Source organism: Theobroma umbraticum, unplaced genomic scaffold, assembly GCF_002168275.2.
Source record: "Theobroma umbraticum cultivar Fairchild unplaced genomic scaffold, ASM216827v3 scaffold_30.0, whole genome shotgun sequence".
NCBI classification, from domain to species: domain Eukaryota; kingdom Viridiplantae; phylum Streptophyta; class Magnoliopsida; order Malvales; family Malvaceae; genus Theobroma; species Theobroma umbraticum.
Window position 1 is genome coordinate 8,540,051 of NW_018397254.1, and position 15,613 is coordinate 8,555,663.

General features: G+C 36.8%; 3 protein-coding genes and 1 non-coding gene across 4 annotated transcripts; 1 reads left to right on the forward strand and 3 right to left on the reverse strand.

Moving 5' to 3' along the window:
• Nucleotides 1-312: 312 nt before the first annotated feature.
• LOC110413573 (uncharacterized) lies at nucleotides 313-4,001 on the reverse strand. Its single transcript, XM_021424434.2, has 3 exons — nucleotides 3,637-4,001; nucleotides 674-3,039; nucleotides 313-565 (listed from the first exon to the last, which is right to left on the reverse strand). The coding sequence occupies exons 1-3, from the start codon at nucleotides 3,818-3,820 to the stop codon at nucleotides 491-493; spliced, it is 2,625 nt and encodes an 874-aa protein (XP_021280109.1). The 5' UTR covers nucleotides 3,821-4,001; the 3' UTR covers nucleotides 313-490.
• A 518-nt stretch (nucleotides 4,002-4,519) lies between these two features.
• TRNAN-GUU (transfer RNA asparagine (anticodon GUU)) lies at nucleotides 4,520-4,593 on the forward strand. The gene has a single exon. It is a non-coding gene; the product is annotated as a tRNA-Asn (tRNA).
• Nucleotides 4,594-4,965: 372 nt separating this feature from the next.
• LOC110421877 (S-adenosyl-L-methionine-dependent methyltransferases superfamily protein) lies at nucleotides 4,966-8,731 on the reverse strand. The gene is made up of 7 exons (XM_021435591.2): nucleotides 8,317-8,731; nucleotides 8,080-8,176; nucleotides 7,325-7,463; nucleotides 6,481-6,563; nucleotides 6,181-6,315; nucleotides 5,993-6,097; nucleotides 4,966-5,664 (listed from the first exon to the last, which is right to left on the reverse strand). The coding sequence occupies exons 3-7, from the start codon at nucleotides 7,356-7,358 to the stop codon at nucleotides 5,536-5,538; spliced, it is 486 nt and encodes a 161-aa protein (XP_021291266.2). The 5' UTR covers nucleotides 7,359-7,463; nucleotides 8,080-8,176; nucleotides 8,317-8,731; the 3' UTR covers nucleotides 4,966-5,535.
• Nucleotides 8,732-9,443: 712 nt separating this feature from the next.
• Nucleotides 9,444-14,950, reverse strand: TIC62 (NAD(P)-binding Rossmann-fold superfamily protein). The gene is made up of 12 exons (XM_021435578.2): nucleotides 14,710-14,950; nucleotides 13,616-13,733; nucleotides 13,458-13,530; nucleotides 13,331-13,370; nucleotides 12,844-13,020; nucleotides 12,434-12,515; nucleotides 12,233-12,305; nucleotides 12,023-12,133; nucleotides 11,766-11,918; nucleotides 11,063-11,196; nucleotides 10,245-10,430; nucleotides 9,444-9,844 (listed from the first exon to the last, which is right to left on the reverse strand). Exons 1-12 carry the CDS (start codon nucleotides 14,885-14,887, stop codon nucleotides 9,790-9,792), a joined length of 1,380 nt encoding a protein of 459 aa, XP_021291253.1. The 5' UTR covers nucleotides 14,888-14,950; the 3' UTR covers nucleotides 9,444-9,789.
• Nucleotides 14,951-15,613: the final 663 nt, after the last annotated feature.

The window sequence follows — 15,613 nt, forward strand, 5'->3', positions numbered from 1 at the left end:
CCAATAGCCAAACAAACATATGCTGACTTCTCTTTGAAAGAACTTATGCTCGCATCTTAACGAACTCTTATTCAGTCTCTTTTACAGAAGGTTCAAAGAGTGAGGCGTGAACATAGTCCAAGATCGAGAAACCAACATGCGGTTTTTACTTTTTCTCTAATTTGTATTCCTTATCAATGATTGTTTCAATTTTCTTTTCTATTATTACCTCTTAGGACGTATTTATTCATCATAATACTACCTCTCTCCTTACCAAAAGAACCCTTTAAGAAGGTAATGAACAGTGAAGACCATTGTTCCATTGTACCACATTTAAGAAAGAAAGAAGAAATTTAAAATAGATTGGTAAGAATCAAAGTTGATCGATGGACACCATCCATATACAACGTGTTCAAATTACAATTAAGCCCTAATCTATGTCAGCATCCAATAACAGTAGAATTGCACAGCAGTGCAATTGTAGCTAACATAAGATACACCTTGTCAATCATCATGGAGAAGTGACTTGGTTTCTGATTCTGCTCGAACGCCTAACTGGGGTAACTATTTCTTCATCTCCTCCTCCCTTTAAAACAAAGAAATAAAGCAAAAAGTGTAAGAAACATGTTCTGGCTTGTTGTTAGAACATGATCTTAGACAAGTGTAAGAATGGCAATAAAAAGGGGAAGCTTACATGCTTGTTTGGTATCTTCTCGTACGTTGTAAAACTACCATAAGAAGGGGAACCCGTAGAATAATCTGATGAAGCAAGAGACTCTCTCCTGTTATTCTTCCTGGGCTTCCTTTCTTGGCTTTGATATTCATTTGATTCCTTGAGTCCCATCTTGCTATAAGAAGATGAGGTTCTCTGGCAGCTGCTCATTTCTGATGGGCACGACTCATTAGACATATCTACTTCTGTCTGCAAATTCTTGGAAGATAGCCTTTCATGGATTGTATCATTTGAGCTAACTGACACTGGACTGTCTTCAGATTTCTTGGCCAGCACTTGTTGTTGCACAGGTACTGCAGCATTTGGCACGGAGGGCTTTCCTCTCTTTGGGTACATGAAAGCTGCCGTAGCTGCTAATAGACATAACAAAAGTAAAGAAAAAGCCATCACATTCTTTGCAATAAATCGGTCTTCTGGCCCATTAATTGCAGAATCCACTACTTCAGAACTTTGAGAGTCGTCAGTGAGAGCTTCAATTTTGGGGTTTTGAGACATCAATTCTTCCTTAGGGAACACGATTTCAGCAATGTCGTTCAAGTCAACACCCTCAGTGTTCCCAGATTTGGATACCTCAGCAGCCTGTGGGATTATGCTTGGCAGGTGGTTAAGGTTCACATTGCTTTGATGTCCAGCATCAATCTGAGCGGAAAATTCAACTCCTTTATTCTCCTCAGCTTCTAAATGATCCAGTTCAATCATCTCTGCCTCAATCCCTTGCTGCGCTTCATCAGGTTCTTCTCCTGAAACCAGTTCCAAGTTTTCAGGACCTTGACTCTCTTGGCCGTCTTGTTCTTCAATTTCTTTTTCATCATCTTCATCTACTGCCTCATCTGCTTCAATCTCTCGATGATATGTGTCCTCAAACAGTTCAGTTCCAGAACCCCTCTCCCTCACAGGATCCAATACACTGCAATCAAACATTAGGTGCCCCTCATTGATATGATCCTCTAGCAAATGACTCAAATTAGCATACTGAAAGGAAACCGTTCTGTGCACTTCTCTTGAACTGGAAATGATGTTGGAAACACAAGACAAGAACCTAGCTGACAAATGCTGAAGATATTGAGTGAACCGGTCAAAATTAGCTTTTGCAAATTCAGTGACTTCTGGCGGGAGCTGAATTGATAGGCTTAAATCTTCCAACCCAGAAGGAGCAAAGGTAGGAGAATTTACTACTAGAATTGAAAAGTAAGCAAATGCCAGGACCAGAAGGAAAGCAAGGAACTTTGATCTGGTAGAGAAACGTGGCTTGGACGTTTTAGCCTCAACACTCTCTTCAACAATGTCAGGGGCAATTGGGTTTGGTTCAGATACATAAAGCTCCTCCTCCTCTTCTTCTCCTTTCATTGTTTCCTCTGAAGATATATCCTCAGATTCTCTCTGTGAAGCTTCGGACTGTGTTTCTTCAGTAACATCAGTATCTGAATAGCTTTCAGATGCAAAGTGCTCCTCGAGCTGCTTACCTTCTCTTTCCCTATAGAGGTCAATTCGAGGATTTGGCCTATAGTGAAGAAACTGAGGCCTTGGAGAAAGGTAATTGGTTTTAGGGTCATAAGGAGGCATCGATGGATCTGCATCAAGTGGTGCTAAAATAGGACATGAAGGTGAAATAGAAACTCTAGGACTAATCTTGAAGCTGGGATCCACATTAACAGAATCATTTTCCTCTGTAACGGTTTCCAGCAACAAGTCAGAATCATTTTTGGGCACCTTATAATCAAAATCTGCGTTGCTTTTCAAAGGTTCCTCATATTCATGGTTGCTGCTTGATGAATCATGAGGGACCTCAACATTCTTCTGCTTCAAACCAATCCGTGGAGTTGACTCATCATCGTCCGTGACTACACTTTTTACATCAGCGAATGTCACCTTCTTCTGATTCACACTAATCACTGGAGTTGATTGATTATCTGCCATGATTGTGCTTTTAACATCAGAGAATGAAACCTTCTTCTGGTTCAAACCAATCTCCGGTGTTGCCTCATCTTCCATGATCACGCTTTTAACATCAGAGAATGAAACCCTCTTCTGCTTCAAACCAATCTCCGGTGTTGACTCATTATCTTCTTTGATTAGGCTTTTTACATCAGAGAAGGAAACAGAAGATCGAACTGATTCATTCCTCTCAACCAAGATTTTCTTTCTCGGTGATGCATTGATCTTTGAAGCAGCAGAGATTGTCGGTGACATGAAATTCTTTGAACCCTTTGAAGGAGCAGGTGATCTGACTCTTGTTGGTTTTGGATTCTGGTCTTTACTGTTTTCTTTGTCAGAATCACGCAAAGAAGCTACACTTTCTCTGCTAGTGGAATGTCTTCGAGTAAAATCTGGAAGTTGTTAAGACAAAGATAAAGTATCAGAATTATAGCTCTTTCTGTTTGTTTCGTAGGAAATTTCCTATTCCAACTTCTCTAGCTATGGGACTAGCTAGCCTCCTACCGAAAGTCACTTTAAAATACCCATTATGATACAAGTAGAGTATTATGCTGAAAAATGTATATTTTCTACCAAAACATGCAGATCAAAAACACAAAATGCAGAGTCTGTTAGTATCAATGACTTAGAAAGGCGACTAACTTTATAACCCGGATAACACAAATACATAGCAGTACATAGATTTTCCACTCAGTTTCGTTAATTTTCACTCAAAGTGATCAAAGTTAAACAGATAAACATTACTTGATTCTCATAGCAGATGACTATTTTCTAACAAAACTAACATAAAAGGAACAAAGATTCAAACCCAATCTCCCCTTTTTTTTATTCCCTTCATAACCCAGACAGCATGAACAAAATAATGCCTCAATTTTGATTTCCCTTTATTTAATATCCCAAATTCCTAGTAACCAAACATTACATCTCTTAAAATGGAAAAAGAAAGGCAAAGAAAGAAAAAGAAATGGAACAGTAAAAGAAACTGTTACCTGAAGGACTATTCGCAGGAGTGCTGGGGTTAAAGGTTCTGGGATTTGTGACAATAGACGGCTTTGCAAAGGGGTTTCCACTGAAACTTCTTCTCATAGGATCACTAATTTCAGATTTTTTCATATTAGGGTTCGTTCTACATGGGAGTGATGAAGAAGAAGAAGTCTTCGCAGGTGAGGCCATGGTGAATGTTTCCCTTTGTAAATTTCCCCCCTTTTTTTACTCTATTGATTCGTTCAATTCAACCGGATTTTGGGTTTAGAATGGATATAAAATGAAAGTCTTTGGAGCAAGAATGGTAAGATTGTGAATGCCAAAGAATCTTGAAGATTTGATGAAACGTAACGGCTAGTTTCCTTGAAGCAGAGATTCTGGGTATTTGAATGGATTGGGTTTTTTGACCGTTGGAATAAGGGTGTTTAAAATGATGAGGACAAAGCCGAGCCGTTGGATCATCGTACCTTTACCCGTTTGTAAAGTGGCTGAGAAATGGCTACATAGCCGTTGAACGTCTTTACTAGACTTTTGCTTTTGTTAAAAAATAAAAGAATTAAAAGATTATTCAGTAAACATTAAAGTAAACTTTGAATAAAACCCAAAGATAGAAAGGAAAGAATTAGAATATTCCAAATCTCATAACTCTACTTTCTTTTTTACAAATATTAAATTTATTTTTATTTTATCTTGCTCTTGATAATTCTAAATGCAATAGTCAATCATCTCTAAATTAATTCAAATAGAGAAAAGATCATGTTAGCAACACCGGTTTGTTAGAGTTTTGGTTATGGTGAGAGATGAAGTTAAAAAAATTTAAACATTGATATAAAAAAAGCACAATAAAAAATTGATTTAGGTGTTATTATAAGAACTGAAAAAATAATAGCTGGAATAGCTCAGTCGGTTAGAGCGTATGGCTGTTAACCATAAGGTCGGAGGTTCGACCCCTCCTTCTAGCGTTTTAATGTTTTCCTCGACTCTCTAGCGTTTTTCTTATTTTTTGGACTTTATTTGGACCCTCTACCGTTTTAATGTTTTCCTTCGTGTTTTTTGGGCCTCATTTGGACCCTATCCTTCCTGTTCTTTGGACCCCAGTTGGACCCTCTAGCGTTTTAATGGTTTTTTGATGGAAACTTCAAACGTTTTTATGTTTTTCTTCCAACAAGTTGTTCCTGTTTTCCTTGTTTTAATGTTTTTCGTTTGGACCCTAACAAGTTGTTCTTGTTTTAATTTTTGCCCTAGACAGCTCACTGATTTCTTTCCTAGTTTTCCTTTTCCCATTTTTGCTACCTTAGGTCATTCCAATACGAACAGATACAAGTAGAATAGAATTACAGAATTTCATGGAATTGCAGATATTTTTGTTTGGAGATATAACAACACAGTTTATAATGTTATGCAATACAAATGGACCCTAGAGGACTTAACTGCAAAGTACAAACAGATGGTACAAAACTTCCCAACCATGTCTACTTAGGAGATCAAGAAGTAGGGAGCATTCTATTGCAAGGTTTTCGACACCCTTGTCCTGGCAGTAATACTAGTACTGTCAGAGGACGCCTTCAGCAAATCCTTGTCATTTCCATGGACCCTTGCATTATAACTCGAGCACATCCAGTTATCCACAGAGAAGGCAGAAGTTGAAACATCTAACCATAACTATTTTCCGTTACATTAGAAACATTGGTTGAACAAGAAGGTTTGAAGTCCATGAGCTTTGAAAGATTGTAGTGCTACTTGGACTCACAGGTGCAGCAACAGTTCAAGATGGCTTAAAATCTTCTCAGATTCATATTTGACATTGCACTGATTGAATAGCATTCAAGGTATATGTTGCCTTCTGCAGCTTCATTAGCAACGTTTACAGCAGGAAATCTATAAAGAAAAGAGTTACACTGATTCTAACAATCTATCTCATCAATATTTGTTCGAAAAATATAATCTTCACCCTCTAATTCTTCCTGATACAAACAAATTGTCGGCATCTCAATCTTTTCAGTGGACTCCCCACCATTTAAAGACCTCCTTCCCTGAAAAATGCTAAAAGTGTCAATTTTACACCACAAACACAGGTTCAGTTTTTCATTATAGCATTCCAGGTTCACAAGTAATTCCCAGGAATCACTCATCAGAGAAACTTATTAGAGTATCACTCTTGCAAAATTCTGATGATATTACATGCATTGCTTATAACAAACTTGTTGACTCCCAAGAGTATATAATGAGCGTGTTAAAGAGAAAAGTTTAATTTTTTAACTCCATGTGACAGCTAGCTGCCTATTGGCGAACATTCCACATGAAGCCTTGTCAAGAACACAAAATACCAAAAATACAAGACATTAAGGAGTCTGGACTAACCTTCCTCAAGATATAGAAAAAATAGTGAAAACCATCTCCAAAAGTACTCCATTCAACAGACCATGTAAATTTGGGATTAAGAAAGAAAGGCCGCCTGAAGTGTGGCTGTATGAAATGAAAATTGGAAGTAAGAACAATATCCTAAATATTTACAAAAGGCTAAAACCCCATGTATTTGATTGTTGTACCTGGCCAAAAGTAATTGATATGAAAATCCCATCGGGCTTCAAAACCTTATGAACACCTTCAAGCATTGCCATGACCTTGGATACTGTTCCAGGCTGTGGATTCCATGGGTCACCACTGTCCACAAACAGTACATCCTTCAAAGAAATTACAAGGAAGAAAAAAATTAATAGAAATAATAGACTCACTAAAAAATAAATTAAGAACAGTAGGCAGTGAAGATATAATAACAATAGAATTAAGAAAACCAAACTAAAATTTCAGTATGTGTAAAAGAAAAGTCAACTTGATTATCTGTTTACCATGGTTCCTTTCTCAATAACCACATCAAAACACTCGCTGTGAAAGGGGAGGTCTAGCATGTCTGCTTCCAGCACTTTTATTTCTGATGAAGAGGCAACAAGAAAGGAAAAACTGATGAATGAAACTAGGTCCAAAGATAACCTAGTTCTGGCGAAAAGAATTCTGTTTCCACCATTACCAAAGCTTCCAAGATAACAAGAAATATAATCATTACTTTTCTCAGAACAAAAAAGGTTTTGTTTGGTTGATACTTTTGCTATTTGTCTTTTTTTTTTCTTCTTCAAGTTTTATTTTTTCCATTTTGCTTTCTATTCATGTTTTGAAAAAAAAAAAAGAAAAGAAAAGAAGAGCAAATGGTAAAAACATCAACCAAATGGAACTTTAACTGAAAAAGGAGATCTTTCTGAAATAGTGAAATTTGATCAACTTAGCCAATAATAGTTGACAAATAAACAAACCCTTATCTGCAGTATGGATTTCATATGCCCAAACAATTGAAGCATTCATGTTTCTGGCACTCACCAGGACAATTTTATATTCTCATGGTTTTCTGGAGTCTGGAAATGAAAAGACTACAAATAGCTATCGAATTGTCTAGGGTGCTATCTCCTACCTTGAATTGGCAGAGGGATCATAACACATCACCCCAACAAAAATGACAAGAATTTACTTCCATAAATGTCATATGCATTACTTAGTTCAATGATCTCAAAAACTCAGACAAGAGTTCATGTGCAAATTCATCAGACTCAAATCAAGCTTCAAATTCTAACAGGCCAAAAAAACAAAAATGGAAAATGAAATAGAAAGTTAGAAACTTCAGAAAATATCTGCTAGAGACACCTTTGTTTCCCTTAGACAATAACCTTTCCTTCATCCTCTCGACCGCAACAGATGACAAATCAATACATGTTATCTCAGTGATCCCATCCTTGTAGAGCTCTTCACACAACTGTGAGTTCCCACAGCCCAGTTCCAACACCTTCATCATATAATTTTCTCATCATTATATATTAAAGTAATCTGATCCCATCAGAATCAAGCACAACCATAATGAAAATAAAGATGAAACCAAGTAAGCTGCGACTACCAAATAGGCAAATACCAATGCAAAGCTTTGCATTTTATGGCTTGTTATCCCAGCCCAGAATTAACACAAGCCTAGCTGCTATTTTGCTCCAATAGAACCAAGGCTCTAAGAGCTTATATAGGCCTACTGTGTAAAGTAAGATCTTTCTTTGTTCTTTTTTCCAATTCACTCAATTATTAGGCTAAAAATCAAGAATTTAATTTAGACTCCTACGTTTGATGTTTTTGTTTTTGCCTTTCTTTTTCTTGCAAAAAATGAACAAAAAAGAAAAGGTAAAAAAAAAAATACAAAATGAGTAAATAACAAACAAATAACAAAAAGCAAAGCATCAACCAAAACGGAGCTTATTAACAAAAGCGCAGCTCAGAAACCAAATTAAGCGACTACCCATTTGCTTTTATGACTTGAAGTACACATTTTTAGCTGAATGACTAGAATTTCACCCAAAACCCATATAAATATGAAGCAAGAGGCATTCACACAATAAAGAGACAGAAAGAGAACGTACCGAGGAATTGGGTTTGATGTGGGCTTGAATGAGATGGCGAAAATGAGAGTAATCTTTGAACCACTCATAGTGTTCCTCATTAGAGAAACGCTGGTTCCTGCAATACAAACAAAGAATAAGAATAAGAAAGCATAAAGATGTGACAAGAGAAAAAAAAAAAAGGGTGGGGGGGGGGGGGGTGGGCGTGTGGAGGGGAGACAGAAATGGACAAAAAAACTTGAAACAGGAAAAGGTTACCAGTAGTTAGGATCAAGGTAGGCGAAGCGGATGAAGGAGGATCATGGTTTTTATGTTCTGCACTGGGTTTTGATCCGTGTCCATTTTTTGTTTGTCGGGTTGTTCGGCTTTCCCTTCTGTCTTCACCTTGGGTTCGCCTCCTGTAGCGCTTTAAAACCCTACCAAATCCTTAGTTTTAGAGCTACTATTTTTCATTAAAAAAAAGAGAGAGTTTTCCTTATTATTTACTCATCCCTACTGATTCCTGCATTAATAATTAATTAAAAATTATTGTTATATAATGTTCTCATTTTCATACCACCAGATATTTCGAGCATGAAGAGAACTAGCGGTCTACAGACAATAGTCAAATGTTATATTATTTTAAAATTTGCTTGATATAGCCAAATGATATATTATTCTTTTAGAACAGAGCAAAATGATGTAGGTGACATGAGCCAAGCTTGTTTATTTCAATAGTTTGTTTGTGGTCAAGTAAGATTAGTTCAGGTAGCGTCGGGCACTAGCTTACTTTTAAACGTTTAAAGATCATCTTTTCTAAAATCCCATTGATTGCAGTTGGGAGAGAAAAAGATCAAGAGGCTTAAAAACAGGGCAAAACTCTACTACTCTGTTCCGGAGATAGTTCTCCTGTGGTGTGACTTTGGAGTCCTGATGAACGTATGCTAATCAATTGCAAGAAAGGTTATTATTCCACCGTTGCTCATGTTGTTGCTGTTGGTAATATATATATATATATATATATATATAATAGTCCTAGACAACAGCTCAGTTTGACTTGCAGTAATCAATGGAATATCCTCCCCAGCTGAGACAGCTAGATCAAAAATGCATACAGGTGCTGCTTGTCTTGTTCTGCTCTGATGATCCTGGGTCTAGAGATGATATGGTCTTTTCTTGATGAACCCGTATGTTGCAGTTTGAGACTGCTTAGTCTCTTGGACGTTGTTTCACTTTTTTCTTGACTTGTGTTGCTTCTGAAGTCTGCAGCAGCATTATAATGCTTTGTTCTTTCCGGTTAAATGAAATTTTATTTAGAGGTCTTTTAGTTAAAGCTGCCTCACGAAGAAAAAAGAGTGGAGAAAAGGAAAAAGTTTGAAGTTTGAAAACTCAGAGTAAAGACATCCTTCTGAAAAATACATTCAAATGGAATTTTATTGTAATTTATGTTCTAAAGCATCAGTAAAAATGTATCAAATAATTTCCAGAAGTAATGACCAAAGGAGGAAGGGAACAAAGGCATGTTGTCACAAACTCAGCATCATATAACAAGAAATTTTCAAATACTCCCGCATATTAAGTTGCTTGGCTCTTCACATAATTAAAGTGATGAATCAAGTTCCAATTTGCTTTCATGGTTTGGTGACAGTCATCTATTGATGATTACTTCCAGGCGGCTAATTTCCCACAAGAAGCCAAAATATCAAGGATTTTGGACTTATTCCTTGTTTGAGTGACCAGTAGTTTGTTATCTTAAGATTTCCTTGGGGATGGTATTGGTGATGTTGGAGGCTTCAAGTCCTCATACCTGTAATTTTATAGAAGAAAGAAAGAAGAAACTTAATTCACTATAATATTCCTGACAACATAACAAGATAAGGCCTAAACTAGTATCTCTGTAAACAAACAGAATCAAGAAGACAACAGTCCTTTCTGGTGACTGGGGAGCTTCAAGAGCTCTAGATTATGCACACTAGCAAGTTTAACATATATTTCTTGCATCAAGAAACTAAAGTCACTAAGAAGGCCACATATATTTAATAAGAAAAAGATTTCATATCCACAAGTGACCTTGGAGTCAGCAATATTCATATATCTACCATCGAAGATTACTTCAACTACTTATGAAATCATTGACTTCATGAAAACATACTTAAATAAAGAAAAGCAAAGCAGGAAACCAGGAGAAGAAAACCAGGGAAACTCACATTGTAAAAGGAGAAAGTGGTCTCGATGTTGGTCCGGGATTATGCTGTTTATCACTTGGTTTATCTGCTATTGGAGATTGAGCTGTGCTGTTTATGGACAATTCAGCACCTTGGAACCCGCTGTCTGCAGATGCCGCTGTTGGGGCAGAAGGAGATGGTGATGAAGGGGGCTTAAGATCATCATATCTGAAAAAATGGAGGGCTATAATGAATTGAAAGGAGAAGAATGTAAAAAGCTAAGAAAAGAAATGGCTAAATGAAAATTCAAACCAATGGAAAAGGTAGGTTGTTCAACAAGGAAAATAAGTAAATCAAAAGTCATATAAATAAAAAAAAAATATTGATGCAAATCAAAACCAACAGGCTTGAGTGTTTAACTTCTTACGTCTTATCATATAATTTAATGAGATACTAGGTAAAAAACCTACTAAAATGTGAAAAAGTTCTGACAGTTGGTGGGCAGCATAGCAAAAATGTGACCAGCAAAAGATGGATAACCCCATAAAACATTAGCAAACTTATGCACAATAGGGTGAATGATAAGTTGACTGCTAGGAAGAATCCTTTTCAGTGATGCCAGTAGCCACAGCAGTTGGTGCACTGTTGCCTCCAGTCAAAGTTGAGACATTTTCTACTGGTGTTGAGGCACTGGAACTTACTACTTTGTGGTCACTTGGTGTTGGACTAGGAGAGCTAGGTGGCTTCAAGTCCTCATAGCTATTAAAATCAAATCAGCTCCTAATAAAATGGCTCATATTCTTGACATCTACCTAATAACGAAGGCAATAATTCAGCTACTGTTAAATAGATTGGCTTACGCGGTATAGGGAGAGAGTGGCCTTGGTTCCACAGCTTTTGCTTGCTCAGGTTTCTTCTCACTGGGAGTAATTGGTTTCTCAGTTATGATGCTTTTAGCAGGTGCTGAATCAGACTTAGAAGGAGCATCAGATTCCTGTTTACACCAGAACAGAAAGTTAATTAGACACTAAGGTTGTTTCTGCAACTGAATAATCTAGGGATATTAAATGGGAACACTGGCTTTTCTCCTCTTAACTATTTCATGTTACGCATCACTTACTAACCCATGACAACATTTAAAGATGAACTGTGGATTCAACCCTGCCTGTTGATCCCTCAGCCACCATGCTGATATGGTTAGGCCTCATATGAACTTTTGATTACTGCTCTTGATACAGATGAGAGACTAACCGTGAAAAAGATCATCTCTTCTTTAGGAACACTTTATAGTTTCTTTATCAAACACTTTAAGCAATTTTTTATAGGTGATATGCAGTGTAGTAAAAAAAAAAGAGGACAGTCATCCTACTCAAAAAGTCATGTCTTAGATGATGGAAAGGCTCCGAATCTCATAGAATGTTTTATATGCTCTCTACTCCAGTAGTTTGAGATTACACTTCATTAGCTCAAACTCTTGCACCCAGTTTCTCAATTGTGTTCGATGTTCATTGATTAGTGCAAAGTCTTTTCTGTCCTTTAAGAATGAAAAAGGAAAAAAAATACCTTAGGTGAGCAAATGTCGGCACGCTGAGATGGTATCTTTGCAAGAAGTTCCTCCATAGGTCTCAATGGAGCAGTTGTTTCTGCAATGACTTCCACCACCTTACAGTGGGAAAGGCTGCGGTTTTTGGCCATGCATGCCATGAGTTCTGCCACCTTCAGTGGAACTAATATTGTTAGGCTTATTTTGCAAGAAAGGCTTAAAAAATTGCAATATGAAAATTAAGATTATAAATATAAAAATATATATATATATACACCTGAAGATTTGACACCAGGCCACCAAATAAAGTATCTTCAGTAGAGAGTGTAATATTATGAGTTTCCTTGAAAGCATCAGTGGGCCGCTCCATTCCTCCTGGTCTGACTATCTGAACAGGCACTTCAAGATGAGTAATTAAATCCAGGTATGATGCATCTCTAAAGCTGGTAATCTAATAAAATTTGCAGGTACTTCAAGATCCACTTACAGTGTAAGGAAGACCACTTGCAATGAGTGCTTCTTCTGCCTTCCTCTTCCAGATCAAGACGCCCCAAAACAAACTTAAATGGAAAATGATAAAAGAGACAAAAAAAAACACTGAATCTTTGTTCCAATCTATCAGAAAATAGTATATATGTTCCAAAATGTTAAGCAGAAAACCCTCTTTTTGAAAAAAAAAGAAACTTACTTGAGAATAGCTGCAGGAAATCCAACTTTATTTGTTCCCAAAGACGAAACCAAAATAAAGTGGTTAACTTTTGCCACAGTTGCTGCACCATCAGAAAGAGTACAAGTTTTAGCATTTAGAGCTTAGAGAGGACAATGTTATTGTATAAATACTGAGGAAAACTCATCAAATAAGTGGTCTAGAACTGAACACTTCATTTCTCTCATTTACTATCTAACTTCACCTTTCTCTAGCAAGATTTGTCTACGCTTAGAAAAGTATAATTTAAAAAATAAATAATGCACAGATGGTTTATCTCTCCCTTTTTTTTTTGAAAAAAAAGAATAATTGCAGAAGGCCTTCCGAGCTCCAGATGCTAGCATGCCAAATGCAAACTAACAGACATGTTAGTGGTTGACCATCTTGTTTACCTGCATTAATAAGATTCTGAGTGGCCTGGTAATCAATCCGATAAGGTCCTGTAATGTCAAAAACTTCCTTCTCACTGGCACCAATGCAGCATATGACCACTGATGCATTGCCTAAGGCTGGTGCAATGGTATCTTGTTTCTCCAAGTCATATTCCACAATTTCAAGCTTTTCTACAGCTGGTCTAAAGACCAAAGATTGCCTGTTACTTACTCTGAGTTCATTATTATCCAATTGGAATATTTATAGAGTGCCGATATACTTATAAATTCTGCACCACCTCCACTCATCTCACCACAATTTTCCCTAAGGTGAGATTCACATGAGGCAGATGGCAGTGATCGAATGAGTGGACAGGATGAGTAGAAATGGGGAGTAAGAATAACATTATCATTTCAAATACTAAAAACATAAATCTTAGTTTTATCAAATGTTGAGAGCAATAAAGTATAAGAAGGAACCAATATCCGTAGGCTCTCTTGTCCTTACGTGTAGTTCCTTCAGAGTCAAGCTTCATCTTCTTGACACTCTGCATTCAAATTTCTCATCAATATAAACATAATTTGGGAATGCTGACAAGAAAAGATTAATACTTTTTAACAAGTAAAACATAAACCTGCACAAGAGTTTCTGCTTTCTGAGCACTCCTAACTCCAGCTCTAACTCGAAAACCAAGTTTCAAAAGCTCCCTGGAGAGTGATGAGCTGTTAGCACAATTTAAAAGTGAACATCTAGTTGTTTAACTTTCTAGTAAAGCTGCCAGTGAGTTATAACCTTACTGTTCGAGATCCTACTCTACCAGTTGCGCCAGCGACAAAAGCAAGATCCTCATCTTTTGAATCTGCTTTGTTTGAAATTGCTCCAGCCACCTCTGACTTAGTTTTTGTTGTGCCTAGTAATGAAAAAGGTAAGATACTTACCATTTGGTAGTTAATACATGAGAAAGGGGGAGAGGGAGGAAAAATACATTCTTTCCACTGAGGACGGAATAAAGAAACTGCTGAAAGCAATAATGCAATGGTTCATTCCCTTTATCAATTAGCTTTTGTTTACACTTGTTGGGTTCTCCACCACCTTTCTCTTATGTCAAATGCAAAGACATATTTCTGCAACTGTATCTGATCCCCCAACAGCTGAACTATCATAAGGAAGAAGTGTCTGTCCTAGGACTCCCTAAGTTCTACCTAAATGGTTTTACCAGCGCAATTCTAATGAAAACCCCTTTTCATTGGGCTACAATTTTTTTTTTTTTGGAAATCTTGAAATGATGGAAGAATCATGATAATTAAGTCCAGATTGAATTTCAAAATGTCAATCTAGTATACTCTTCCAGTCTAATCTAGAAGTCAATTTGACAATGAAATATCCAAATGGACTCTGATCTGTCATTTCTGGACAAAAGAGATCAGAAAATTAATATATACAGATAACTATATACATATGCCAATTGTTTACTAGTCCACATTGTTTGAAAAATATTCCTTAAAAATTTAATTGCAAAAATATTTCAATGACACAAAGACATACCATTGCTAATTTGGGTACCCTTTAAATTCCTTTGATATTGATCAAACGGCTACATGCTCATCCCTTATTTGCAAAGATTTTGCATAATAATTTAAGTGAAATTGATCAATATCTTACGTTAAAATTTCACAGGAACCTAGTGAAGCAGGCCTACTACATTGGTTTGATGCTCACTTGTCAAAGCATTTTCAGAACAAAGAGTTATTGAAAGCTTATGTTAAAACATACATGTCAACTGCAAAAATAAAAGGATACAGCATTTGACAGAAAGCATAGAGAACAGCCCAAAAAAAAGAATAGCAAATTGACCAAATGTAGGAGAATTTCTAAAATCTTTTTACCTGAAGCTTGAGCTCTGAAATCAAACACTTTGAGCTTTCTGCTAAGTGGGTATCTTTTACATCTGGGAAGCTTGAAAACTCGACCATATCCAAGAGGTTTCTCAATGAACCCACTCCTGGGCAGGGAGGAGGGTACGGTTGCAACGGCTGGTGACTGTAGGCAGCAACTCTCCATCATTTGAAGCAGAACAAAAGCAAGCAAAGCTCCTCAATTCAAACCTCAAAAGGAAACTTAAACAGTTTATCTGGACGAACTTATTTTTGATTGGTAGTTGAGGCACCCGCCACTCCATCTTGATATGATGGGTCCCCCAGGAATCCCTGTTGGCACACCTACTGATTTTTCCTTTTCCCTTTTTCTATGGCTGGAAAAATTTTTATACCCTATTTTTTTATAAATAAAAAATTAATTCCATCTTATATTTCAATTCCATTCAACTGAGTTGTTATGCCGCAACTCAAGTCATCACCTTAAATCCTCTGGAGAGGGGTAAACAACATGCAAGAAAATACAATTAATCCAGTGAATACCACATTACATGAAATGATAAATTCTTGTAGATTCGCTAATAATGCTCGTATAAAATTTGATGGGATATCATCATTTCGTTCATTATGCATTGCCTCTTAATGAAGTCTTATCCACAAAATGAATGCTGTTTTCAATATCTGTGCATGCTGCCTGAGACCTAAGAGCATTAGGCATGTTTTCCGCATTGATTATTACCATTTTAAGGGTATAATATGATCAAGTTCTCCCAGCTTTTGCAATCGTTAGTTCAAGTTTCATTTGAATATATATATAATCTCCTCATAGCTCTCTGTAATTTGATCCATGATCATTGACACAGCTGCTTTCATTACTGCAAAGGTTGCTGCTCGGCAAATCATCGAATGATTCTTT

What these genes read in the sequence shown, in the direction of transcription:
- LOC110413573 (XM_021424434.2), bottom strand. Translation starts at nt 3,820, where the DNA reads ATGGCCTCACCTGCGAAGACTTCTTCTTCTTCATCACTCCCATGTAGA. An exon ending in TCCTGCGAATAGTCCTTCAG is followed by an intron (nt 3,040 to 3,636) that starts GTAACAGTTTCT and finishes AACAACTTCCAG; the next exon opens with ATTTTACTCGAAGACATTCC. An exon ending in AGAAGATACCAAACAAGCAT is followed by an intron (nt 566 to 673) that starts GTAAGCTTCCCC and finishes TTTGTTTTAAAG; the next exon opens with GGAGGAGGAGATGAAGAAAT.
- LOC110421877 (XM_021435591.2), bottom strand. Translation starts at nt 7,358, where the DNA reads ATGAAGGAAAGGTTATTGTCTAAGGGAAACAAAG. An exon ending in ATTGTCTAAGGGAAACAAAG is followed by an intron (nt 6,564 to 7,324) that starts GTGTCTCTAGCA and finishes CCTCTTCATCAG; the next exon opens with AAATAAAAGTGCTGGAAGCA. An exon ending in TATCAATTACTTTTGGCCAG is followed by an intron (nt 6,098 to 6,180) that starts GTACAACAATCA and finishes CATTTCATACAG; the next exon opens with CCACACTTCAGGCGGCCTTT.
- TIC62 (XM_021435578.2), bottom strand. Translation starts at nt 14,887, where the DNA reads ATGATGGAGAGTTGCTGCCTACAGTCACCAGCCGTTGCAACCGTACCC. An exon ending in TTTCAGAGCTCAAGCTTCAG is followed by an intron (nt 13,734 to 14,709) that starts GTAAAAAGATTT and finishes TTTCATTACTAG; the next exon opens with GCACAACAAAAACTAAGTCA. An exon ending in CCACTCTCTCCCTATACCGC is followed by an intron (nt 10,431 to 11,062) that starts GTAAGCCAATCT and finishes CCATTTTTTCAG; the next exon opens with ATATGATGATCTTAAGCCCC.